Below are 27,594 nucleotides of genomic sequence, written 5' to 3' on the forward strand. Positions count from 1 at the left end.
TTACCTTTGAAAGAGATCACATTCAAATGAAACAAATGCCTCAGATCCCAATGTGTAAAATAGGGATAATGATACTTACCACATTTATATAGTGCTTTTCATCCATGGATCTCAAAGCACTTTACAAGAACTAGGTATTACTGTTACTATATACTATTGGCACACTTAAGTTCCTTCCAGCATTAGACAATAAAGATTTAAGAGATATTCCCTATTTTTAAAAAGGGGAATACCACAATAAATGGTAATATCTCTAGAACCAGGATGAACTTTTTAAGCATGCTCAGTGAACATGATATGATAGCACTACTGGAGTGAACTATGGAATAATATAATAAAACATGAGATGGCACAATCTAGTGGATGAAAATTATTGTTTTCTTTATTATTTGTATTATGGTAGCACCCAGAGGTTCCAGCCAGAATCGGGGCTCCATTGTGCTGGGTGATGCACAAATGTAAAATAAGACAGTTCCTACCCCAAGAATTTTATAATTTACAATAATCTGAAGAACACAATGCAGTGGAGAATGGCAGAAGACATGAGTGAGTGAAACAGGAATATCGGGCTGCCTTTATTAGCTAAAACTGGGATTTTCAAAGAAGTTAGGCACTGAGCTCCCATTTAATTAAATATCCTTTGTCAATCTCAGCCTAAGTGCACAATTTGCAGAGTTCAGTGTTTGTTTGTTCTTAAATAAGGTAAGTGAAGAAAAGAGATTAATGAAACACTAAGAATGTCTACGCTGCAATTAGACACGTGTGACTGGCCCATGCCAGCTGACTTGGACTCACGGGGCTCAGGCTGCAGTGGCTGTTTAACGGCAGTGTGCACTTACGCGCTTGGGCGGAAGCCCAGGCAGTAGGACCAGAGGTGGTGCTAGCCCATTGGGGGCCCTAAGCAGGAATATTTTTGCTCCTCCCAACACACAACACATACTAATAATAGGGGGCCCCCATAAGTTGCTCGAGGCCCTAAGCAATTACTTAGTCTGCTTATGCCTAGTGCCAGCTCTGTCTAGGACCCTGCAAGGTGGGAAAATTCCAGAGCTCAGGCTGCAGCCCAAGCCCGGAAGTCTACACTGCAATTAAATAGCTCCCCAGCCCGAGCCCCGCAAGCCTGAGTCAGGTTCAGCTGACACGAGCCAGCTGTGGGTTTTTAATTGCAGTGTACACATACCCTAAGAGGCCACCTACCTCACTATTATCTTTAAGCAGTTCACTGTGGGCATTGTGGCTGAAGTGGGTATGAAAATACCACAATTTGTTCATTTCATTTTTAAACGTATTCCTTAGTGGTGGGCAACCTGCAGCCCATCAGGGTAATCTGCTGGAGGGCCGTGAGACAGTTTGTTTACACTGACCGTCCACAGGCACAGCCGCCCGCAGCTCCCAGTGGCCGTGGTTTGCCATTCCTGGCCAATAGGAGCTGCGGGAAGCAGCAACCAGCATAGCCCCTTCCCGCAGCTCCCATTGGCCAGGAACAGCGAACCGCGGCCACTGGGAGCTGCGGGCAGCCATGCCTACGGATGGTCAATGTAAACAAACTGTCTTGCGGCTTGCCCATGTATTATCCTGATGGGACGCAGGTTGCGCACCATTGATATACCTACATGGAAAGCCCTAATAAGTATAGTCCTTACTGTGATTACCATCCTGCAAGCAGGCAGATCCTTGCACTCCTTTGGGTCCCATTGAAATCATGCAACTTCAGTGGGGCTGGGCATTGGCACAAGAGTCCCACAGCATGGAACAGTTTGCAGGATTAAGGCCCATATTTGTAGGATTTAGAAAACATTTTGTTATTTACAATTTAATTAAATCTTTGGTCAGCACTGATTACTGTATCTTAGTTACATTTGATATGAGTAAAGTTTGTATATTGCTGCTCATGAGAAGTGTTACTAACAGTTCTCTAGAGGGTTGCATAGCAGTTTTGTTTGTTTTTGTAGTCAGTGCCTTGGCCTAATTATCTTTCTCTTGCCAATAACAGAGGTTAGGAGACAGAACTATTTTTTTCAAAAATCTGGAAAATTCCTTTTGATTTTGAACTTCTGATGCCTTCAGGATATGACTCACTATGTCCAAAGTAAAATGAAGTTATGATCACACCTTGAGGCCTGATCCAACACCTATTGAAATCCATGGAAATCTTTCCATTGACTTTAGTGGGAATTGGATCAGGCCCTTAGTGGACACTATTGGCATACGTGATAAAATCTCCCTACAATTTTGTATGACAGGAAATCTGCCCACCAGGAATAGTGAAGGTCAGAGGATTGTCTGCAATAAATGAATGGTACTCCTGGGGGAATTCTGCATTACTACGTGTGTGCAGAATTCATGTCCCCTGCAGATTTCTTTGCTTCCCCACAGAAAAATTACTTCTGATGGGGAACCAAAGGGAAGCCACAAGAGTGGTCACATGCCCCTCCCTGGCAGCATAGGCATGTCAGTTTGGGTGCCTGGAGCAGCTGGTAGAAATGTAAATCACCGCTAGGGGGAGATGGGCGGTTGTGCATGTGAGAGAGAGGGACACTGTCCCGCTTGCTCATTATTGCGGCTCATTTGGCATGGAGGGGCTGGGCTTCGGGGTGTTTCTGAGGAGCTAGAAGTGGGACAGGCTCTGTCCCCAAATGCAGATCGTAATGTATACTCCTGGGGGAACTCTGAATGCAGAATTTGCAGAAATTAATGTATGTGCAGAATTTATTTTCCCCCACAAAAACGGGCTGCAGGGCCCTGTGGCTGGGCTCTGGGAAAGAGGTGTGAGTATCTTGGCCGGGGGTCCCTGTGGCTGGGTTCTGAAAGGGAAGGGATTCAGGTGTATTGGCTGGGAGGGCATGGCTGGGCCCTAGAGAGGGCTTGTGGGTGTCTGGTTCCCCAGCTGGGCTCAGGAGGTGGGGAGGGGGCAGAGAAACAGGAACTGGATTGTCACCGGGGTTTCTTTAACTTTCTACTCCTGGGGGAATTTGTGTGCGTGTTTGTATTGTTAAAGACATACTTGCTGACAGGTATTTTTAAATAAATTACCAAAATAATTGAAACTGGCGTGATTATGTAGTGTTATTTTGACAAATAAAATTTGCAGAATTTGCAGAATTTAAAATTATTGTGAGCAGAATTTTTAATTTTTTGGTGCAGAATGCCCCCAGGAATAGAATGGGTAGGACTAATGAAGGAAGGCTTCGACTGCACCTGTCTGCCCTGTGCCCAGCTCTATCAGCCCAGACGTAGTTGAATCCAGTCCAAATATGTAAAATATTCAAAAAATATTTAAAAAAACCAGAATCTTCAAATAATACAGCAATATGTTTGTGCAAACATGGGAATATGTGTTGTACAGTTTGCATATCAGAATACAATACAACATCAGATTTTCTAATGCACTTTTCTACACTTGTTTCTGTTTTGAAAAACAACCTAGAACTGATATATGATGAAGAAACTTGTACCTCATAGATCTCCTGAGATCAATTTAAGACATGTATGACAAGGAACAGATCCCAGGAATGAATTACCACCTTTCATGTTTGACCTATCTTATATTTAATACGGTTAAAACTGTTCCTTTCCAAAATATCACTAAAAGAAAACCCCACAATTTAGAAAGGGGAAAGAAAATTTAGATTTAAAACAGGATACAGAATAAGAATGTTGTGACAACCATTCTGACACAGAAAAAGAATTCAGGAGCATGCAGTTTAGAAAGACTTTTTAAATGATTATATGATGCTGGAAAGAATGGAAATTATTAACAAAAAGAGCAAAAATATTATTTTTGTTACATTTTAGTGCACTAAGAACTGTATTAATTGTTAAAGTATCTGTCAATGCATGCAAACAAACAGTACAGTTTGTAAATGTCAAAATTTTTGAAATCATTGGTCTGAAGTTTGGGAGGCCACAGGATGGGGATCAGGTCTCCTAAGGGAAAATCCTAAACCCGGTGAAGTCAATGGGAGTTTTGCTATTGACTTCAATGAGGCAGGATTTCACCCATATTTCTAGCTCTGCCATTGGTTTTCTGTGTGATCTAGTGTAAGTCACTTAACCTCTGTGATTCATTTTACCCGTCTGTAAAATGAGGTACGGTGAGAATTAATAAGTATTTGAGATATTTGGATGAAGAATGTGACAGAGTACTGGGCAACAGCAGCTGAGCCAGCACACTTATCCAGGATATTAGCTGGTGGCCTGGACAGTAGAGGATGGTGATACAATGCTGCAATGACTGGTAAAACAATAGGCAGAGATGCCAAAGATGCTGCAAAGCTTCCAGCAGTTCCACCATCTGGAGAGGTAAGCTTTACGCGCTGAGCAACAGATGAGCCTGTAGGATCTTAATAAGAGAACAAGCCAACAAACAGCAGCAGCTTTTACTGCAGATGGTGAGTTTTGTAGCAGTGAGCAGCAACTGGGCACCAGCCCTGGGGCTCCGTAAGATGGGCCCTGCGGACAACCCTGATGCATTCCTGGGTACCTTCAAGAGAGTGGCTATGTGTGCAGGCTGGTACAGGGAAACCTGGGCCCTACAGCTAGCCCCTTATTTGACTGGGTAAACTCAAGTGGCCTCTATGGCCCTGAATGATGAGCAGGCCAGGGATTATGAGGGGGTCAGGTAGCCATCATAGATCAAGTCAGCTTCTTCACTGAGAAATAATGCCAAAAAATCAGAGGCGTGAGGTGAAGTGTGTGTGTGTGTGTGTGTGTGTGTGTGTGTGTGTGTGTGTGTGTGTGCGTGCGTAGCCCCAGGCATTCATTCAAAACTCGATGGATTTGGCTACCCGTTGGCTCAGGCCAGACACCCAAATGATGGGAGAGATAATGGATGCTCTGGTGCTGGCACAACTCCTTCAGGGCCTCTCCAAGAATATACTGGAATGGGTTAGATGGCTTCAACTGATCTCTTTTGATGCAGCTGTAAAACTGATGGAGAAGTTTGAGGAGGTGGACCTATGAAGGAAAGAGGGTCAACCCTATAAAGGACTGGAACTAGGGAGGAAATTCAGGGAAACCACAGCTACCAAGGGTGTGGAGATGAAGAAGGAAGAGCCCAGAACTAAGAGCTTCAGCCAGGGTTTGACATGACGTGTTTCCAGTGCAGGCACCAGGGACACATAAAAAGGTGCTGCCCTGTGGCAGAGGTAAACCTGGAAGACCAGGGAAGGTTTAATTGGAAGTGAGTTGGGGGAGTGGACAGACTGCCCCATCCTGTTGTGTTGGGCACCAACTGGAACCCGTTCCCATTAGGAAAAGAAGGTGGTGTTAGGGGGCCACAGGCCGAGAAACAGAAAACCCGAGAGGGAAGAAACAGAGCCCAAATGGAAGGGAAAAAACCCTAGATAACAGAGCCTAACTCAGGTGAAAGGGGAGAAAAGGAGAGTCCTCGCAAAAATTGATGGGGAGGGGATAGGAATTAAGGAAGCAGAAATAGTGGAGAAAGACAACCCAAGCTCCTGTAGCCCACCACACCACAGCACCAAGGAAAAGCTGCGCAGGTACAGTTCAGAGGCCTGGGAGAGTCCGAGGCCCTGAATAATCAGGGGGATGAGGGAAGTGCTCTCAATCCATCGCCAGACACAGAGGGAGAAAGCACTCCCCTAGGGTGCCCATGATGTGGCGAATTGTGGACTGAAATGGAAGTGTGGGGGGTGTCCTCCCCACACCAAGTGTGATTTCAATGGGTGGGAAATGAGTGGATACCACAAAGATGACCTAGATGATCAGCCTAAGGACCAAGAGAGACCCACACAGGGTGGCACCTCCAATAAGTGCAGAAGACAACAGGAAAAGAAAAATCTGACTGTCAGGTAAGGCAGAAAGGTGTGTGATGGAGTGCTGGGCAACAACAGCTGAGCCAGCGCTCTGATCACTGCAACTCCAGTGGGTTGCCCCTGAGCACACGTGACTATGGGAACAGTGCGCAATTGATAGACTGGAATGGACTGGGGAGAGTTAAAAGGCTAATTAACTCATTAGCCCAGAGGGTACAAGAGGCACAGGAAGGAAGTGTGAAGAGAGTGAGTGGGAGAGAGAGAGGTTGCCTTGTAGAGTCAGAACCATGAACAATCTCTCCCCTCCGGAGCTGAGGACTCCATGGTACTGTTGGTATGTAGCTGCATCATCCTTAAGTGGTGGAATAGAACACTGTAAATATATTGCATGATGTGTTTTACTCGAACAAATGTCTCTGGGCTGTTTGAGGGCTAGGAAGTAGGTAGGAGCGAGTCTGCTCTGCCACAAAGAGCAATACAGAACCCTCTCTCTTCCTTCCCAGTGTTTGATGCAGGATGAGAGCAAAACTGATTACACTTAGTTTGGAAGAGTAAATTGTAAGTTCATTGGGGCAAAGATTTCATCTTCCTTTATACATGTTCAGCACCTCGTAAATTCTAGGCACTACCACAATACAAATAAGAAAGAACAAAAACAAATGCCAGTTGGAAGTACCAAGGGGAATGAACAGATTTGGTACCTTCATTTTTCCTCATGTGTCTTGACGTAGTGACTGAAATCTTGTTTCGATACCTAGAATTATATTCCACTGAATCAGTGAAAAGGCATTCTCAATTGAAGGCCTCACCTCAGGAATGAGTTTTCCCTAGAGGTCTTCCTGAGTCTGAGTTGGCAAATGGGAAAATAATGAAAGGCCTATCGCCACTCATTGAAAAGCACCTAACTCCAGAGCAAGCTGGATTCCATCCAGGCAAGTCACACACCAGTCAAGTGCTGAACATCACCCAATACACTAAAGATGGTTTTGAAAATGAAGTGGTAGCAGGCACCATGTTTGTTGACCTATCAGCATCACTTAAAGCGTCTTACTAAAACATATGTGATGAAATATCACCACCTCCTACGACTGCTACAATTTCTATTAGAGAATTAATGTTTTTATGTCAAACTATGTGGAAGCAGAGCCAATGATGGCAACAGAAAAAAAGTCTATAACAGGGGAGTGTATTCTCATCATACTGTTTAACATCTATACCAATGATCAACTAATCCATCTTGACACAAGAAGTTTTATCTCTGCCAACAACCTATGTGTCGCTGCCCAAGCCAAAGGTCTTGGCCAGACAGAAACTGCATTAACACTGCACTGTCTGGTCTCTCAGTCTATTACAAGAACCAATTGCGTGCCCAACCCAGCCAAAATGCTAGTGCGGTGGTTCTCTAAGTGGGGTCTGCGAACCCCTAGGGGTCCATGAGAGTCTTCCAGGGGGTCCGTGAGTCATGTCCAGCTCCAGAGGGTCCACAAGTCCAGTAAGATTCACAAGCTGCCACTGATAAATATAGTAAAGTATATTTATTGAGCATGGACATCAGTCAAGTCCCTGATGGCTCTTTTCCTGTTGCTTGTTACATAAGTATCTGTCACCATGATATGACAGCTCAGTTCACTTAAAAGGCTCTTTCTGGTTTTGCCTTTAACCTCCATATCACCTCCCTCTCCTAAGAAAAAAAATGTAATGGGGGAAGTCCTCTGTCACCATCCACCAGAAATCACCTCATCTCACTGTGCTTACCACCCATCACTGATCAGATCAGTTAAAAACATGATGCCAAATCCTGCTCTCAACTAGGCCAGTGTAAAATCAGAGAAATTTCACTGACTTAAACTAAGTTACTTTTGATTTACACTGGGGTAAGTGATCTGAATCTGATGAAAATGAAAAGGGCAGAATCTGTTGGACCTGTGGGAGTCCAGTTTTGGGGAATGGGTCTAAAGTGAGCTACACAATCTGCCAAATTACAGTGGCTGAAATAAATGATTTATCTGTGACATTCTTTGGGCAGGCTCACAGCACAATGCTAAAGCTGTGGCCTGGGATGCATAAATGATATAATAAGCATGCGGAAGCAGACTGATAAACAAACCCTGGGGAAAATAGGAGGAGGAAGAAATGCATCCCCTGGTTGCAAACTGAGTAAGGTACTGATGGTGGGATGGATGGAATGGAAGCTCTCTCTCTCTCTCTCTGGGCGTTTATACCACCTTGTCGGTGTGTGGAGGGGGGAGCAAGGGGAAGGGGGCTACAGCCCTTGAACAGGGGACTCTCGGGGACTGTGCTCCCCAGTAGTATTTGTGTAGCCCTTTGGGGCGTGTTCCAGTGCCCACTGAAGTCAGTGGAAATACTCCCATTGACTTCAACGTGCCCTGACTCGGGCCCAGGGTGCACCTGAAAGCTTTACCGAACCACACCCTGCTCCAGCACCCTCAGGTCCTCTCTCTCCCGCCAACGCCAGCACTGCCCGGCCGGAGGGGGGCGGCGGCGGGGGGGGGGGGGTTGTTTAGAGCAGGTTTGCAGAGGCAGCAGGTCCCTGACGGCCGAGAGGCAGGGTGTGGGATTTCCCGCCCCAAGCCGCCCCTTCCCCAGAAGTGACTGGCTGACAGGCTGCTCTCCCCTCCCCCGTAGGGAGGGGCCACCCCCGTGGAGCTCGCAGCACCTACTTCTTGCAGGGGATGAGCCCCTTTCTCTCCTCCAGGAGCCGGAGGCGCTGGCCGGGGCCGTCGTAAGACACCGCCGCCCTGGTGTTCCTGCCGCTGCTGTGGTCGTACGCCACCGTGCGCCCTTCCCACTGCAGCGGCGCCTGGCACGGGGTGGGCGGCGGGGCGGCCGCCCCCGCAGGCCAGCCCGGCAGGCACAGGAGGCCGCCCAGCAGCAGCAGCAGCCGCCGCCGGGGTTGCCCCAGGCAACCGCCGCCGCGCGCCATCCTCCGTGCCTCCTCTGGTCCGCGCGAGCCCGGTGGGGTGAAGGGGGGAGGGGAGAAAGCCCGGGGCTGCTGAGGCGCTGGAGCGGCCGCCGCTCGCTCGCTCGCTGGCCCCTTCTGCGTGGCTATGTCCGGGGAAGGCGAAGGCGGGTCTGGCTGACTGCGGCAGCGGCAGGCGCGGAGCCAGGGCCCAGCAAATTCTGCAACTGGGAGAGAGACGGGAGCGGGTGCGATGCTGAGCTAGGGCGGCTGCTGTTTGATCTCTCTCTCTCTCTCTCTCCGGCCAGCAGGGGACTGCGGAGGCAGAGTGCCGCCTGCAGCCCGCCGGGCACCAATTATTTAAACAACGGCCACGGTGGGAAAAGCTACACGGGTTTCCTGCCACGGGCATTGCGCATGAGATCGAGAGCCCCAATTCTGTAGCTGGATTTTAATACCCGTGCTGTAGGAGGGGAGCCATCATCTGATGCCAGTGTCGGAGCTGGGGGGCAGCACATGATACCAATGCCACAGCCGGGAGCTCTGCTCCTGATGTAATACTCTGGCTAGGAATACTGGCTATTAAGCCTGTATTTGATATCTGTTCCATATACCTCTTTATGTTCAGCCCTGGACGTTTTCTCCTTGAAGGCTTAATTAAGATAAAAAGGAAGCAAACTATATATGTTAATGTCATTGCTCAGTTTACTTATAATGATCACATATTTCTTATTCAGCAAAAAAAGAGGGAAAAAAGGACAATATGTGCTTTAAAATACATTCATGCTCGTGCTCCATATATAAACCAGAATAGGAAAGTAGACACTTTTCAGCAAGGAGCAAAGTGGCCACTTGTTTGGGAAGCTGATGGTTTGCTTGCTTTCCATTTGGACCCTATATTTTGTGCTCTGTCTTTGACAGGAGCTTCTGTGATGTGGAATTTGATTGTGAGCAAATCTGATCACTTTTTCCTCTGTGTTCTATGCGTGTGTACGGTCAAGGGTTCCTATGCCGCGGTGAAAGCACATATTTGAGCATACAATTTTGCTGCTCCCCAAATTCCTACTAGTCTCAAAGCAGAGCTACTAAGCGAAGGACTGGAAGCTGCAACCAGTTTTATCATATCGACATATATTCGTGTCCATTTGTTGTGTGTTTGGGGCTCATGGAGGAAGGGAGTTGAAGAATGATCTGCTTAGAGAGACCTGTCTAAAATGTTGCTTTTGAGGGAAAACATTTCACTTTCCCTGGCATCTGCTCTCCAATGGCTAATAGGATCACCCCCTTTCCCCCAAAAATACCCGTTCTTCCCCCATTTGCCTTGGAGAGCCCTTGGCCTAAGTTTGCTGTCTCCTCCTGAGCAGTTTCCTAGAAAAGAGGGGGAGAGACTAACATAGGCAACATAAAGCACACAGAGGGAACTAGAAGGGAGGGCGCTGCTGCTGCTACAAACAGGAAAGCACATCAACCTGAGTTTACTGCAAGTGCATCCTACAAAAGAATCTTAATGAGGGGATGGGAAATTGCTACCCTAGGAGGGCCACAGTCTGCCTTCAGTTACATCCCCGCTATGCCAGTGACTGCAATATGCCATTGTTCTCACTGGAGTTGCACAGTTGAACTGAGGGCAGAATTTGGTCCCTGGTAATCAAGGATGAAATGCAACTCTTTTAATAAATTGTAAATCCGGAGCAATTCCAGTGAACACTCTGGGGTTACTCCTGAATTACACCGATGTAAAAGTAGAATGTAGTCAAATGAAAGCCTCGGCGTTCAGACTACTGAAAGGGACAAAACGACTCGAATGTGAACGGTCTGCACTGTTTTCTAAAACTCTGGCGGCTGCTGGTTTGTGACACGAAGTGCTTTTGAAAAACTTTAAATAATAGATCTTCCCCTCTCACCGATTCCTTTGCTGATCCGATTTATGGGGAGATTGTACGAAGGCGAAGTGGGTAGCTAATGGGATTTCTAACTGCAGGTGCAACACGACTATTGGAGCTGTGCACTGAGGTTCACTCGAGGCTCGGATTGGCTGCAGCTGCTGCCCCATCCAAGATCGTTTCCAGAAAAAGTAATTGACCAGTTTGTATATTTCTTTGTTTGTTTGTTTGTTTGTTGATGTTGTTGTAAAGTCTAAGTTTCACATGATGTATCTACCTCTGGAGCCATTGCAGTAACTGCGTAACCACCTACAGGCGACAGAAATAATAACAGCGTTTTTTAAAAAGCTGCAAAAGTTTCTGTGCTTTGTCACTGAAAATGTAGGAAAAGGGCATAAAGTTCAGAACTGCTTAAAAGAGTACCGTCCTTGCTCCTATTGAACTTCCCCTCCTTGTCTCTTAATTCTGCCAGTGAATTTGCAGACCGAGGTAGATGAGGGAGGCGGTTTTTTCTCTCTCTCTCGTCTTGAGAGAATTTATTGCACAGATCAACACTGAATGGCTTGCTGAAATTTATCTTGAGGCGCAATGAGAAATTTAGTGATGTCGCCCTGGGATTAAACCGAGTGGAGGTGATGTCACCCTGTCTGAAAAGAAAAACAAACATACACACACCCCAAACGAATGATGCTGCCAAGAAGAAAGACCAACCCCCACGTCACTTGTGGCACTGGTATAAATATGGCCCTGCAATTTCCATGGCTGTCTGTAAAGCTCAGATCGTTTGAACTTTGGAACAAGAGAGAAGCTCTGTGTCTTTTTAGCACTGAGGCACAAGGAGCTATAGAAGTTCATCTTTGCCTGTGGTTTTTATGTGCCAAAGTGATAGGGAAGAACTTGGATAGACCAGCATCTCTTTAGCCCTTTCCACTGAAAGCTGAATGAGCGACAGGATCAGCACTGTGAGACTGATTACCCAAGACTTCGGGAGAGGAAGCCGAGAGTCTCCGGAGCGCCAGACTTTAGTCCCGCAGCTAAAGGCTGGGAAAATGCTAGCAACCTTGGCAGCGCTCTTTCTGTGGCTCCGGGTCAGCACAGGGGTGCATGGTGCTCCCTGCGAGGCTGTGCGCATCCCCATGTGCAAGACCATGCCCTGGAACATCACCAGGATGCCCAATCACCTGCACCACAGTACCCAGGAGAATGCCATCCTGGCCATCGAGCAGTATCAGGAGCTGGTGGACATCAGCTGCAGCCAGGTGCTCAGCTTCTTCCTGTGTGCCATGTATGCCCCTATCTGCACCCTGGAGTTCCTCCACGACCCCATCAAGCCCTGCAAATCTGTGTGCCAAAGAGCCCGCGATGGATGCGAGCCCATCATGAAGAGGTACAACCACAGCTGGCCCGAAAGCCTGGCTTGCGATGACCTGCCTGTGTATGACCGAGGGGTCTGCATATCTCCTGAAGCCATAGTCACCGATGTCCCTGAAGGTGAGGAGGGACCCCCCCCCCCCCCGGGGGCGTGTGTGTGTGCGTGGTGGGAGGGGGACGGATACACAAAGGCAGGGCTCATGGAGTAAAGAACCTTGATTATAAGGTGGCAATTTTGAATTCAGATTTGTGCCCTTCTTCACCAAGTCTCTGGAAAGCAGAAAGCTTTAGTTAAGTGGGTCCCAAAAGCACAGAGCTCCAGAAGCTCCAGCACTGTGTAGGCAATCTGTCTCTCAAATATAACACAGAGACAGGTTTTGGCGAGGATTGCAACTACTCTCTCGGGTAGTTAAAATATTTGTCTTTTTTTAAAAAAAAGGCTTCTCGGCAACAAACAAACAAACCCAAACAAGAAGAGATTGAATTTCCTATGGGCAGGCAGCTTTTCTGAGAACACTGAAAAGCCAATCAGGGCAGAAGGACTCCAATATCCTCTCCAAATCTCACTGGTGTTACTAGTCAAAACGAGAGAGGATTTAGAGTTAGGCATACGTAAACATTTAATAGTGATGTTTAAGCATGCCTTTCAACTGTGAGTGTCAAATTGGCAGTGCACTACACAAAATTAGGCTTTTGGCCATGAAGCGAACTAGCAATCATACAATTATATATTGCAGATCTTATTCCCTTCTTTAAAACCATTTACAGTGCTGTTAAAAAAAAAAACAAGTGTCAGACCTGATGCAGACATATTTTCAAAAATATAGTGAATCTGTTGTTTTTAGGACAGATTAACTATTTTAAATGCTCCACAAGATGTGTGCGCTGGGGAAGTGATTCCGGAGATATCAGAGATGATTTTTTTCCCCGTATCTTCTTGTGTTCATTTCTTTTCGGTAGCAGAAACCACGTTCTTCGCAAATCTTATTTTGTATGTTTTTTAAATAGATGTGAAGTGGATGGATTTTACTCAAGATGTAATGGTCCAAGAAAAACCTCATGAGTCTAACTGCAAGAATCTAAACCATGGTGCGTCTTCGTAAGGGTCGCCCTTTATTTCTCTCGAAAATAATTCTGCAATTGACATTAATTTGTAATTTTTCCTTATGATCTTGGGTTTTTTTCTTTGAAGCTCGATGCAAGTGCCGGAAGATAAAGCCTACCCTGACAACGTACCTGACCAAAAACTACAGCTACAGTAAGTCAACCAGTGAAATAATCTCATTTTCAACTCTTGGCAAAATTTCTCTATAATCGCACTATCTTCCAGTTCCCTTCCCCTGCTTCTTTTGGTATTATCAAATTATTATAGCTCCTCTGCTTGTAATCCATGACAAGCCACAGCGTAGGTTTTAAGGTTAAATCAATACATAAATCATAAAGAAGCAGTTTTATCTGGCACTTTAAACGATGTTGCTCCCGAAACCTTGTTTTCCCGAAAAACAAGAAGAAACAAATATCTAAAGTTAACCTGGTCATTAAAATCACAAACTTGTTGTAGTGTTTTTAGAATACAGACCGGTCTAACACAACTTAGTGGGACAGATTGTTTAGCAAAAATGGAGAGGGTCATGTGAGCCGTTTCTAAATTTTCCTGACGTTGTTTAACGCGACTCAGTCTAGTGACAAGTCACAAAATAGCTGGAGATCCTATGACTTGCCATTTTTATTTTGCTATTTCAGCTGGAACAAATTGGAATCTTGATTGATCAAGTAAGCACTACTGTGCAGTTCTCACTCGATGAAATGAGTGCATGTGAAAACACTGAAATTGGAGAGACATGAAAAGCCTGAAAAGCAACTTTTTTGTTTTATTTAATCACAAATTAAGTCATAGAATACTTACTATATTTTGCATACTAGCCATTAGAGTGCAATGGCCAGATCCTTAACTTATGTGAATTTTCATAGCTCTATTGAGGTCTATGGAGCTGTGACAACATACCCCAGCTGAGATCTAGCCCCTGGATTTTATTGTACATTGTATGGCATTTTGACAAGTGCCCAGCCACAAAAAGGATTTGTGACCAGAGGAACTCAAAATATTTATTTATAATTTAGTTCTTCTTTCAATAACAAGTCTGTAAGATTAAGAGTGAATGCAAAGTGAGCTGTGAGTTTAATATGTAATATTATGGTTTATTGCAGTTTACAGTGACTGTTTCTGGGAGGATATTATTTTAATTTTCTTATTTTAAGCAATGGATAGGAAGTTTAAAAAAACTTATATTCAATATCAAATTAAAACAAAAATGTTTGGGTACGTGCTTAAGTCTTTGTTGTTAAATAATCCTTTATTTCAAATTCAGTTTGCTATTAGCAAGACAGTTGTAATATTAACCTTACAAAGCAAACTGCAAACACATTTCTTTTAAATTGTTGCATTCTGATGCACTTATATGAAACATTAATATTTTCTAATATCTAATTTCCCAATCTCTCTCTCTCTACAACACACACTATCATTTGGTGGAACACTGAGATTCTGCATTGTGTAATATATACATACATCTGTACTCTGTGTGTGCATATAAATATATATGGTAACTTAAAATGTCTGTATTCTGAAATAGAATTTTTTAAATCATGTTTGGCCCAATCCTGTTTCCATTGACTTCAACAGGAGTGTTGCTGAAGAAAGATGCCGCTACTGGTCCTACATTTAAAAGAGCTGAAAACACTGCATTCCATTGACGACATTTGTATTCAAGATTTTAGCTTTGAGATGCAGGGTCTTGTTCTGCCCTCAGTGAAATCAATAGGAGAGTTACCATTTGAAGTGGGATGGGGAGATAAAGTGGGAGAAAAGTTGAAGTACAAATCCAGTTTTTGCTAGAAATCCCCTTTAAATAGTATATACAGTTAACCAGTAATTTGTAATGAAAGAGGTGCTGGGGCTCAAGCAATTTTTTTTTAATATTCATAACTGATGCAGCAAGCCCAGAGGTGCTGGGGCTGTGAACTGCCAAGCCTAGAGGTGCCGGGACTGAGCACTGGCAAGTCCTGGCACAAATTAAGCACTGCAACTAACGCATTCTTCCAGTTGATTGGGGGGTACTGTTTAGTTGTAAATACAAAAGAATCACTGATGGTTATCTGGGTTTAGCTATGATATTATAGCTTATTTTGTAAACCGTTCCCAACAACAATCATATTTTATAGTACGTCTATATGAAGTCTTCAGCTTTTTAATTTCCAAGCAAATTTCCAACTAAAAATTCATGTAAAGATTATGGGTAGACATTTTCAAAAGCATTTAAGTTACATAGGACCCCAAATCCCATAATGTTTCAGTAACTTTTGAAAATGGGACATAGACTGTTAACTCACTTAAATGCTTTTGAAAATGTCACCAATATCCCTAAAACACTATGTGGATGCTACAGATTTTGATATAGTTACTGTTAACACAGATAGCACAGATTGTTATAGCTACTGTTCTCAATAGATATTATTCCTCCTTTATGTGAAACCTTGCTATATTTCTAGAATTTGCAAGTTACTAATGTTATTTATTGGAGATGGAATAAAAAATGTTAAAAAAGAAAGTGGAGACACTGCTCAGGTACAGGATGCGCCGCTGATCAGGTGTGTCCTTTGAGACTAATGAGTGGTCCTTTCTTAAATCCACGTAGGTGTATAGTTTTCTTCAGGATGTTTAGCATTCCAGAGTCCAAATACAATCTTAATTTCTCCTTTATATAGTCAGGTAACAAGAGTCAATGGATATTGTATTTGGGTCTCTATTCTGGGTAAAATCCACAGTTGAGATACCACTTTTAAAACAGTTTCTCAAAGACTTTTATTTGAAGGAAGACTATAAACTATATACATTGTGAAAACCTTAGCCTATTAATTTTTCAGCTTTTCATTTAAAATCAATGTTTTTTTTTACAGTATGTTTGACGTAATTAATTTACACCTGGAAAATGTATCCAGTTTTTAGATGTAATCTAGACATCAGTAGTTTAAATGGTTTATTATTTAAAATAGTGTGGATTTCGTGGTAATTCTTTATGACAAATATTTATTTGTCATTTGTCATTTATATTTATGACAAATACCATTGGTAAATCTTTATGACAAATATTTTTAGCTAATCATAAATAACAACATGTAAGGAGTGAAAAAACAACTTTTACTCATATTAATAGTTCTTATTAATTTACATTATAATTTTCTTTGCCTATATATTTTCCTACTTGCAGTTATTCATGCTAAAGTAAAGGGTGTAGAGAGAGGTAGCTGCAATGAAATAACTACAGTGGTTGAAGTGAAAGAGATACTTAAATCTTCAGTGCCCATTCCTCGGTCTCAAGTGCCTCTTCTTACTAATTCATCCTGCCAGTGTCCACATCTTCTCCCAAATCAAGATGTTCTCATTATGTGTTATGAATGGCATTCAAGGTAAGCAATTACAATGCAGTGCAGAAATGTACTGTAGTCAAGTTTAATAGAAAGCAGGCAAGCAAGCAAGCAAGCAAGCAAGAAAAGGCCATTTTCTCTGTTCAGAAGCACATGTGAACCTAGTGCTGAGTTTAATTCCCCTGATTAGTATCCCATATACAGTTCAGGGGAAAATATATAAATATTCTATTACTTTTACAAGACCATGGCTTCAGGTAACAACATTAACATTTCAAAATTCACTTACACATTTCATAAGCAACCTGAACTCTGACCTACAACACATACTTACAAACTTTGATGTGTACATGGAAACGAGACTCAGATGTGTAGCATGGTAAAATGTGGCCACCGCAACTTTATTTGAAATTATTACCCCTCTGGGCTAATCACCCCAAACTACCCAGCAGGAATCAGTTAGAGAAAACCAGTGAAAGATCACCATCTGCTTTTTTATTACTGTGGAAAACGAAACTAATCACCAAATATGTTGTGAATGATTTGGAAAGGTTATTGAGGTTTTTATTTTCATATGCTCTGCTAAAATGGATTTGAAAAAACTGTTATATGTTTCCTGTTGAACTCAGTTGTATATAAACAGAAGGTTTTGAGTTACAGTGGCTTTTTACAATGTCAGAAGTCACAACTGATAAAATCCTGTCTCCCTTGAAGTTGATGGCAAACACCTATTGATTTCAATGGGACCAGGATTTCACCCAGTAACTAGTTTTGAGCTGAAGTGACATCAGCACTGAAGGAAATATCACATTGTGGTTTCATTCATAATGATTTCCCCTTCAGATTAATGCTACTATTTTTTTCTATAATCAATACTAGAGGAGGGAAGGAGTGGTCTATAATATTGGCCAGATTCTCCACTGCGTTGTTATCTGTTTAGTCATTTACATCTGTGCAAAGGGGATGTAAAATGCTACCAACTCTGCATGGTACCATTTTATACTCACTTTGCACTATGTACATGACTACCTGGGGTGCAAGACAGTGGAGAATCAGGCCCTATATTAGGTAGTGCAGATGCCCGATTAGCAGTTAAATGTCATATGGAATCAGGCATATTTATATCAATGTTTTGCTTTCTTCAGCTGATTAATGCGTGCATCTTAATTGATATCTGCAAAGTCTGGAAAATTATTGCAGGATTGCATTGCCTCGACTACTCAATAGGTTTAAGGTCTGGTATCTCATGATCAATGAGGGTCTGAAATGTGTGCTTTATAGCATGGAGGTTTGGAAATCCCAGTCTCCCAGTGAGACAACAACTCATGATTCTAGATTGTGAGATATCAGACCTTAAAACTGTGATGATATGATTTTTAGATTAAATTATTTTAAGCTTTTGTTAGAGGCTTCCGACATTCTGTAGTTACAATTTTATTTTTCTCATTCTGTGGCCTGTACTATAGCTCTCTTGTACTAATGCCAGCTAACTTTACAGGGGAAAAAAATGCAAATACTAGTAGCTGAAAGCCTGTGCTGTCACATGGGTGTGGCATTTGGGTCAAGTAGTCCACCATCTGTGTGCAGTCTCCCTCATACACCCAATGAAATTGTTGCATGCAAATTAGCGGCTGGTGATTGGTTGAGTTACGTCTGCTATCACAATACTCTAGGACTCTTGGCATGGCATAAATACATGCCTTACTATGGCTGTACACTGCATGGCTGTAATTCATAAAGTCAGTGTGGCTGAGAGCTTAAACACTGATGGGTAACAGACAGCAAATCCCAGTGATGATTGAACCTGGAGATCAGGGCTTAAATTCAGCTGGAGCTGTCCAGAGTGGAACTCCGGTTAATGTTTTCAACCCCCCATGGAGTGTTTATTGCATGTTGGGCTGGGGTTTGTGCGGGCTCCTGGAAATACTTTGTAAGAATTTAAGCCCTGCTGGAGATATTCTGAAAAAGAGCTGTCAACCATGCTTATAGTTGTTTCCATTACTTCACATTGACTCAACAGACATTCTAGGCTTCAGAGTGACATGCAGTTATGCAAGACAAACAAAATGTAAGATTGGACAGTGTGGTATAAAGTTTTTATACCTGCATAACTCATTTGTGGTTAGGGACATGGGAGTATTAATATTGTTCTACTGGATCAAACCAGTGGCCCATCTAGTCTATTATTCTATATCTGATAGTGGCCTCTACCAGCTGCTTCAGAGGTTTATGTTTCTCATGAGTAATACAATTGTCATAAATAAGTGCCAATGAAATCTTTATACCACAGTGTATAATCATGTGTACTCTTTCTCCTGTGACATTTCCCAGCTGGAGTTACAGCAGAAGCCCCTCCATGTCACTGTGCGATAGGGACACTGGAGCCCCATAAGTTCAGATCCCCGGCCTGCTCACTGTACCCCGGCCTTTCCTCTACCCCAACCCACCATGGCCCTTGGCTGCAGCCTGTGTTGGACCAGCATAGAGACCCTCTCTGTCTGACAGTGGGGGGTATGGAGGCATACAGTTTCTGCCCAGCAATTGTTCCAGTGAGAGACTGAAACGATTGGGCCTTGTGCTGTCCTTCACGATATAGATATAGTTAGACAGAGAGAGAGATTAATTAAATGGAGTGTCATGGGACATGCTACCCAACCCATCATTCTTCTTTATACCTGGTGAAGCTGGGGTATCTTTCACCTACAGCACTATGGCAGGTAAGGACACAGATTCTGAAGTGTTTCATAGGCACCAGTACAATGCCTATGTTGTATGGGTTGCAAACATGTCAGGGAAATGTTGATATTTTTTAAAACAGTGTTTTCATTAGAATTTAAAAATTAATAATGGAAACATTTCTGTTGGTCTTAGGTTTGCAAAAGTTTATTTGTGGAAAACTTAAATTTGGGATCATTTTGACCTGACTGGTTCCCTTTGGAAAATATTTTTTGTCTAAGGTAAATCAACTGGAATGATGACTAAGCATATAAAATCAGGGATCATATCTTTTAGATACCTTGTATATAGGAAACTAGGTATAGCTCACATTTTTATCTTTTAAAAATTTTAGGTTGATGCTTCTTGATGGATGTTTAGTTGAAAAATGGAAAGATCAGCTAGATAAAAGATATAAGGTAAATATAACCAATGAAAGTAATTCTTACATTCTTAATAAAAAGTCAGCCATCAAAATCTATGTGAGCACCTAAATAAATGACCTGAATTTCAGAGATATTGAGCAGTGGCAGCTGTTACTGTCTTCAGTGATGGTGTTTAGCACCACTGTAAGTTGGACTTCTATTTAGAGGACTAAATGTACATTGAAGTGTGTAAGTTTGAATATTTTGGCCTTAAATTTTGGAGAGGGTTTCTCATAATGAGACATTTATATGTTTATAATTTTCTTAGAAGAAAACTATTTTTACAACAAACATCTATGAACATTTAATCCATAAACATTTAACAAAAATCTAAAATATTTTGAATATGTAAATGTTTTATGTTAGTGTTCTTTTCTTAAACACTGATTTGTTACAACAATGAACTTGTGAATTATTTTCCTAGAGTTGCTAATGCATTAACCTATGAATGATAACCTATCATTGTTAACGTTTCAGAGTAGCAACCGTGTTAGTCTGTATTCGCAAAAAGAAAAGGAGTACTTGTGACACCTTAGAGACAAACCAATTTATTTGAGCATAAGCTTTCGTGAGCTACAGCTCACTTCATCGGATGCATGTAGCTTACGAAAGCTTATGCTCAAATAAATTGGTTAGTTTCTAAGGTGCCACAAGTACTCCTTTTCTTTTTTCTATCATTGTTAAGTATACAGTGCTCATTACAAAGTGAATATGAGAGTACGGCCAAATCCTATTGCACGGAATAAAGCCAATGTAAACAGGCTTTGATCCATTTAGAAACATTGCAGGGACTGAGGCATGGAATCCTATGCACTAAGGTCCCACCCAAAGTCTACTGAACTTATTGGGAGTCACCCCATTGATTTCAATGGGCTGCAGACTGGACCTTAACTGGCCTGGATGCCTGTGCAGCTACATTGTACCTCCTTCTGCATGGGGAGGAGGAATAGACATAGCGCACTTCTCCCTGACTTTACAAGGTCACTGACCACCACCACCACCAACCCCCAGCCTGCTCACAAATCTTCCTGTAAGTCCCAGGGCAGAGATCCATCATGGACAGGGTGTTATGGAGTCCTGATTCAGCTGTGCTCAGCATGGAGCCTGAGCACATTAGCAATTGGAGGCAGGGTTTGTTTGCCTCTTAGTTCTGAAAAAAGTTTGCAAAGAATTAAATAATGGGCTGAGATCATACTATTTTTTTTTTTTTTTTTTTTTGCTTTTAATTATTGGCTGGCTGGAGAATGCCAGGGAGGAGAGAAAGAAGGCTCATTTTTCCCTAAAGAAGCTTTTAAGCTACAGATCAACTCTTTGCTGCAGCTGTGTGTCTGCTACATTTTATTATTCTTTTTATCCAGTCCTTTGACTATAAACTACCTATGAAATGGGGAAACACACTTTTAAAAAGAGTTAAAAAAAAGAAATGGGGGAAAAAGTAAAACTAGATTATAATAGCAATAAGGCAGCACAGGCTGTGATTTATGGAACCATTACCATGTGACTTGGGCATTTGAAAACACTCAGCCTTTAACCTCATGCCTCCTCTCTGGCTCATGGTGTGATTTAATGGCCTTCAGATAGCACCTTTGTCATGTCTGACTACATAATTAGACATCTCAAAACCTGCTTAAACAATAATTTATAGACCGCTACAGGTTTTATAGATATCTTACAAGTTGTGGTGCTTATTCACTGTATTTTGTTCAGTGATTAGTATGTTTTTGTCCACAGTACAGGAAATAATCACCTTTTAAACCTGTTGCTTTTAAATATAAGCCTAAGTACTAACTGGTATTTTTGATTTTGTTTAATGGGCTGTGTGCGGTTGTTGTTGAATCACAAAAGACTCTCTGCCACTCTGCAACACTTCACAGGGCTGATGCTTTATATTTTGTCACCCTAGGCAAAACCGCACAAACTTTGTCCTTCACAGGTGTCACCTTGTACCCCTAAAAATTCAGTGGCTTAGGTGGCCATCTAGCTGTCCTATTCCTAACATCAGCCCTGTTATTTCTAGTCTAGTGAAAAGATTAATCCATAAATTAAATATAGCTTTCCTATATGGGGATATGTTTACATATATATATATATATATATATACACATACACACACACACTTTTAAAGGATAGACTGCTCTCTACTTAGGCGAAACACTAGGCCAAGTAGGCGTGTTCTGTAAGTCATTTAGTAGTGGTCCTGCAAAGGTTATGCACATAGAATCATAGAATATCAGGGTTGGAAGGGACCCCTGAAGGTCATCTAGTCCAACCCCCTGCTCGAAGCAGGACCAATTCCCAGTTAAATCATCCCAGCCAGGGCTTTGTCAAGCCTGACCTTAAAAACCTCTAAGGACGGAGATTCTACCACCTCCCTAGGTAACGCATTCCAGTGTTTCACCACCCTCTTAGTGAAAAAGTTTTTCCTAATATCCAATCTAAACCTCCCCCACTGCAACTTGAGACCATTACTCCTCGTTCTGTCATCTGCTACCATTGAGAACAGTCTAGAGCCATCCTCTTTGGAACCCCCTTTCAGGTAGTTGAAAGCAGCTATCAAATCCCCCCTCATTCTTCTCTTCTGCAGGCTAAACAATCCCAGCTCCCTCAGCCTCTCCTCATAAGTCATGTGTTCTAGACCCCTAATCATTTTTGTTGCCCTTCGCTGGACTCTCTCTAATTTATCCACATCCTTCTTGTAGTGTGGGGCCCAAAACTGGACACAGTACTCCAGATGAGGCCTCACCAATGTCGAATAGAGGGGAACGATCACGTCCCTCGATCTGCTCGCTATGCCCCTACTTATACATCCCAAAATGCCATTGGCCTTCTTGGCAACAAGGGCACACTGCTGACTCATATCCAGCTTCTCGTCCACTGTCAACCCTAGGTCCTTTTCCGCAGAACTGCTGCCTAGCCATTCGGTCCCTAGTCTGTAGCGGTGCATTGGATTCTTCCATCCTAAGTGCAGGACCCTGCACTTATCCTTATTGAACCTCATCAGATTTCTTTTGGCCCAATCCTCCAATTTGTCTAGGTCCTTCTGTATCCTATCCCTCCCCTCCAGCGTATCTACCACTCCTCCCAGTTTACAGAGTAACAGCCGTGTTAGTCTGTATTCGCAAAAAGAAAAGGAGGACTTGTGGCACCTTAGAGACTCTCTAAGTCTAGTCTCTAAGGTGCCACAAGTCCTCCTTTTCTTCCTCCCAGTTTAGTATCATCCGCAAATTTGCTGAGAGTGCAATCCACACCATCCTCCAGATCATTTATGAAGATATTGAACAAAACCGGCCCCAGGACCGACCCTTCGGGCACTCCACTTGATACCAGCTGCCAACTAGACATGGAGCCATTGATCACTACCCGTTGAGCCCGACAATCTAGCCAGCTTTCTACCCACCTTATAGTGCATTCATCCAGCCCATACTTCCTTAACTTGCTGACAAGAATACTGTGGGAGACCGTGTCAAAAGCTTTGCTAAAGTCAAGAAACAATACATCCACTGCTTTCCCTTCATCCACAGAACCAGTAATCTCATCATAAAAGGCGATTAGATTAGTCAGGCATGACCTTCCCTTGGTGAATCCATGCTGGCTGTTCCTGATCACTTTCCTCTCATGCAAGTGCTTCAGGATTGATTCTTTGAGGACCTGCTCCATGATTTTTCCAGGGACTGAGGTGAGGCTGACTGGCCTGTAGTTCCCAGGATCCTCCTTCTTCCCTTTTTTAAAGATTGGCACTACATTAGCCTTTTTCCAGTCATCCGGGACTTCCCCAGTTCGCCACGAGTTTTCAAAGATAATGGCCAATGGCTCTGCAATCACAGCCGCCAATTCCTTCAGCACTCTCGGATGCAACTCGTCCGGCCCCATGGACTTGTGCACGTCCAGCTTTTCTAAATAGTCCCTAACCACCTCTATCTCCACAGAGGGCTGGCCATCTCTTCCCCATTTTGTGATGCCCAGCGCAGCAGCCTGGGAGCTGACCTTGTTAGTGAAAACAGAGGCAAAAAAAGCATTGAGTACATTAGCTTTTTCCACATCCTCTGTCACTAGGTTGCCTCCCTCATTCAGTAAGGGGCCCACACTTTCCTTGGCTTTCTTCTTGTTGCCAACATACCTGAAAAAACCCTTCTTGTTACTCTTGACATCTCTCGCTAGCTGCAGCTCCAGGTGTGATTTGGCCCTCCTGATATCATTCCTACATGCCCGAGCAATATTTTTATACTCATCCCTGGTCATATGTCCAACCTTCCACTTCTTGTAAGCTTCTTTTTTATGTTTAAGATCCGCTAGGATTTCACCATTAAGCCAAGCTGGTCGCCTGCCATATTTACTATTCTTTCGACTCATCGGGATGGTTTGTCCCTGTAACCTCAACAGGGATTCCTTGAAATACAGCCAGCTCTCCTGGACTCCTTTCCCCTTCAAGTTAGTCCCCCAGGGGATCCTGGCCATCCGTTCCCTGAGGGAGTCGAAGTCTGCTTTCCTGAAGTCCAGGGTCCGTATCCTGCTGCTTACCTTTCTTCCCTGCGTCAGGATCCTGAACTCAACCAACTCATGGTCACTGCCTCCCAGATTCCCATCCACTTTTGCTTCCCCTACTAATTCTTCCTGGTTTGTGAGCAGCAGGTCAAGAAAAGCTCCCCCCCTAGTTGGCTCCTCTAGCACTTGCGCCAGAAAATTGTCCCCTACGCTTTCCAAAAACTTCCTGGATTGTCTATGCACCGCTGTATTGCTCTCCCAGCAGGTATCAGGAAAATTAAAGTCACCCATGAGAATCGGGGCATGCGATCTAGTAGCTTCCGTGAGCTGCCGGAAGAAAGCCTCATCTACCTCATCCCCCTGGTCCGGTGGTCTATAGCAGACTCCCACCACTACATCACTCTTGTTGCACACACTTCTAAACTTAATCCAGAGACACTCAGGTTTTTCTACAGTTTCGTACCGGAGCTCGGAGCAGTCATACTGCTCCCTTACATACAGTGCTACTCCCCCACCTTTTCTGCCCTGCCTGTCCTTCCTGAACAGTTTATAACCATCCATGACAGTACTCCAGTCATGTGAGTTATCCCACCAAGTCTCTGTTATTCCAATCACGTCATAGTTCCTTGACATCACCAGGACCTCCAGTTCTCCCTGCTTGTTTCCAAGGCTTTGTGCATTTGTATATAAGCACTTGAGATAACCTGCTGATCGCCCCTCATTCCCAGTATGAGGCAGGAGCCCTCCCCTCACAGACATTCCTGCCTGTGCTTCCTCCCGGTATCCTGCTTTCCCACTTACCTCAGGGCTTTGGTCTCCTTCCCCCGGTGAACCTAGTTTAAAGCCCTCCTCACTAGGTTAGCCAGCCTGCTGGCAAAGATGCTCTTCCCTCTCTTCGTAAGATGGAGCCCGTCTCTGCCCAGCACTCCTCCTTCATGGAAAACCATCCCATGGTCAAAGAATCCAAAGCCTTCTCTCCGACACCACCTGCGTAGCCATTCGTTGACTTCCACGATTCGACGGTCCCTACCCAGGCCTTTTCCTTCCACAGGGAGGATGGACGAGAACACCACCTGTGCCTCCAACTCCTTTATCCTTCTTCCCAGAGCCACGTAGTCCGCAGTGATCCGCTCAAGGTCATTCTTGGCAGTATCATTGGTGCCCACGTGGAGAAGCAGGAAGGGGTAGCGATCCGAGGGCTTGATGAGTCTCGGCAGTCTCTCCGTCACATCGCGAGAGCATACAGACCCTTATGCCCACTGACTTCACTGAAGTCCCAAGAAGTTGTTAGGTTTTGCATGTGTAGATCCCTTTGCAGGATAAGGGCCATAGTATGCAGCTATCTATTGCACCAGTTTCATTGACAATATCACTGAATCAATGGGAATTTTGACTGCACCAGGAATACAGGTCCAGGCTGTTACTGTAGACATCGGTGACATACTGACAGTAAGTAGAGTAAAATATTAAGCTACTGAGAGCTACATTAGAGTTCACAGTTTACGTTAGCTTTTATGAATTAACTCAGAATGCGGTAACATTTCTTTCTAAGTGTTTTGTTTTGAAATTATTTCCCTAGAGGTGGGAACAGAGACTGCAAGAACAAAAGGTGCGAACAGCCCATGATAAAAATCAAAACGTTGGACGCACTGGTCGGAGTGGTGCACCAAAACTGAACACTAAGAACACCAGCCCAGTGCTGAGGACCCCCAAAAAGACCACTAAAATAAGAAATGACCAGAAAGAAGCAACCCCACAAAAAGTATGAGTTATGAATTTCCCTAAGGGAAGACTTTCTTGCATGATGAGGGTCACAAGCTGGCTTGAGTGGCATGTGTATTACTACAGAACTCATCAACTGCGGTATTCTGCATAGACATTGTTTGTAGCACTTTACTTTTAAATGTTTGCTTTTTATTTTAAGCCACTGCAAACCATAGATTGTAGGTTTGCACTGATGTGTGGAAATATTAAAGCTGATTGATGGCGCTTATCATATTCAGAGCAGTCGAACGCATAGTTTACTAATAAGCATTGGGATGTGCATTATCCAATTTTTTTATGTGTGTGCCATAAATACGCTTTCACTATTGGTGTTTGAACTGTGTGTGTTTGTATAGCAAAAACACATCAAACGGAAACATTTAATTTTTTTATTGTACTTCAGACTGGCTTCTGTTGTTATAACTTTAAATATATTTAAACATTTAGATAAAAAAAATCAATGTTTTTAAAAGGAACAAATTAAAGTGAAACAAAAGAATAGAGTGCTTAACAGTAACATTTACATGTTTGCCATTTGCTGAAATATGGCTTTGTTATGAAAAGTGATTTAAAACAACTGGAAGGAAAATATTATTCTGTTACTGTAAACATGCCCTTCAGTTACTCTATAGTGCAGATGTTAAAATATTCAAGAGAGGGACTAGAGTATCTCAGGAGTAAAGTGGGCAATTAGCCATTTTACCACTGGGGACCTGATTTTAAATTTTGCTTAGATCACACAAGCAAATGAGATTGCTATTCCCTGTTCATAAACTCCTCTACACTACCACACAGTTTGGCACAACTGGAAGGCACTCGTATTGAACAAGGTCCAGGACAACGTTGATGCAGCTACTCATGTGCTCGAGGATAAGCATGTGCTTAAATGCTTTGCTCGGTCAGGGCTTAAAATTGCAAAGGTGTGAGGTAACTTAAATATGAGGTACATTGGCACAACTCTGTGGTGCAGTTTACACTGCTCCTGACTGCATCTTACCTGGCTCAAGCCATTGCTACTGTTTTTTGCTGACACCTATTTAATGCCATTGCCTAATGAACATTTGGCTGTGAAAGTTTCAATACCCCTGAGCTTTAATTAAGCAGTTAGAGCTCACAACAAATGTCACAGAGAACCCCCAGAAATCTTGCAGCAAAACCAAAAAATACTAGACTTAAAACCCCTGATATTTTCTATTTTTTAAGGGGCAAAATACCATTCTTAAAAACAAGCAAGCACCCAACTTTCCTGCCTTCTTTATCCATCTTAAATAAGAAGAAAAAAAGACACAACCCCAAGTTTTAAAAAATCCTTTGCATGTCTGCCGATTTATTGTGTCAACACATTAGCATGCTGATCTAAGTTACTGTAGGAATCCTAGGTTTCAGAGTAGCAGCCGTGTTAGTCTGTATTCGCAAAAAGAAAAGGAGTACTTGTGGCACCTTAGAGACTAACCAATTTATTTGAGCATAAGCTTTCGTGAGCTACAGCTCAAATAAATTTGTTAGTCTCTAAGGTGCCACAAGTACTCCTTTTCTTTTTATAGGAATCCTAATGAAGGTTGCATGTATTTTATATGAGGGCATAATTTGTCACCCTGACTCGGTAACAAAATGATCTAGCACAAGCAACAAAAGATGCTCAAATAAATCCAAATAGCACCCAGCAAAAATATTACTTTCCTTAGCCATGCTCGTACCTGTGCAGCATAATCATCTTGCTTGCTGGCGTGCAAGCTAATGAAATTTTCACATGTGCAATTTCTAGCTGTGAGCCCCCTAAGTGGCAATGGATGTGTGCTTTGTGTACTTACACAACTAGAAGAACAAAGTGA

The 27,594-nt window shown here is 43.2% G+C and overlaps 2 protein-coding genes across 3 annotated transcripts in view; one reads left to right on the top strand and one right to left on the bottom strand.

The window, feature by feature from the left end:
• EPDR1 (ependymin related 1) overlaps window positions 1-9,080 on the bottom strand; it is a 62,015-nt gene extending 52,935 nt beyond the window's left edge. The window contains exon 1 of one of the 2 annotated variants that reach the window (XM_073332870.1): window positions 8,459-9,080. In XM_073332870.1, coding sequence (XP_073188971.1) covers window positions 8,459-8,721 — 263 coding nt within the window. In that variant the 5' untranslated portion in view covers window positions 8,722-9,080. The remainder of the gene's footprint in view (window positions 1-8,458) is intronic. The other variant, XM_073332869.1, reaches the window with a different exon arrangement.
• Window positions 9,081-11,058: 1,978 nt separating this feature from the next.
• Window positions 11,059-26,159, top strand: SFRP4 (secreted frizzled related protein 4). Its single transcript, XM_073332868.1, has 6 exons — window positions 11,059-12,071; window positions 12,960-13,040; window positions 13,144-13,209; window positions 16,220-16,418; window positions 19,447-19,510; window positions 25,578-26,159. The coding sequence occupies exons 1-6, from the start codon at window positions 11,522-11,524 to the stop codon at window positions 25,764-25,766; spliced, it is 1,149 nt and encodes a 382-aa protein (XP_073188969.1). The 5' UTR covers window positions 11,059-11,521; the 3' UTR covers window positions 25,767-26,159.
• Window positions 26,160-27,594: the final 1,435 nt, after the last annotated feature.

The sequence above is a fragment of the Lepidochelys kempii genome, chromosome 2 (assembly GCF_965140265.1).
Source record: "Lepidochelys kempii isolate rLepKem1 chromosome 2, rLepKem1.hap2, whole genome shotgun sequence".
NCBI classification, from domain to species: domain Eukaryota; kingdom Metazoa; phylum Chordata; order Testudines; family Cheloniidae; genus Lepidochelys; species Lepidochelys kempii.

Bases quoted from the DNA above. Each gene is read 5' to 3' on its own strand.
- SFRP4 (XM_073332868.1), top strand. From the start codon at position 11,522: ATGAGCGACAGGATCAGCACTGTGAGACTGATTACCCAAGACTTCGGG. The intron at 13,210-16,219 runs GTAAGTCAACCA...TCCTACTTGCAG, and splicing joins GACCAAAAACTACAGCTACA to TTATTCATGCTAAAGTAAAG. The intron at 16,419-19,446 runs GTAAGCAATTAC...TAAAAATTTTAG, and splicing joins TGTTATGAATGGCATTCAAG to GTTGATGCTTCTTGATGGAT.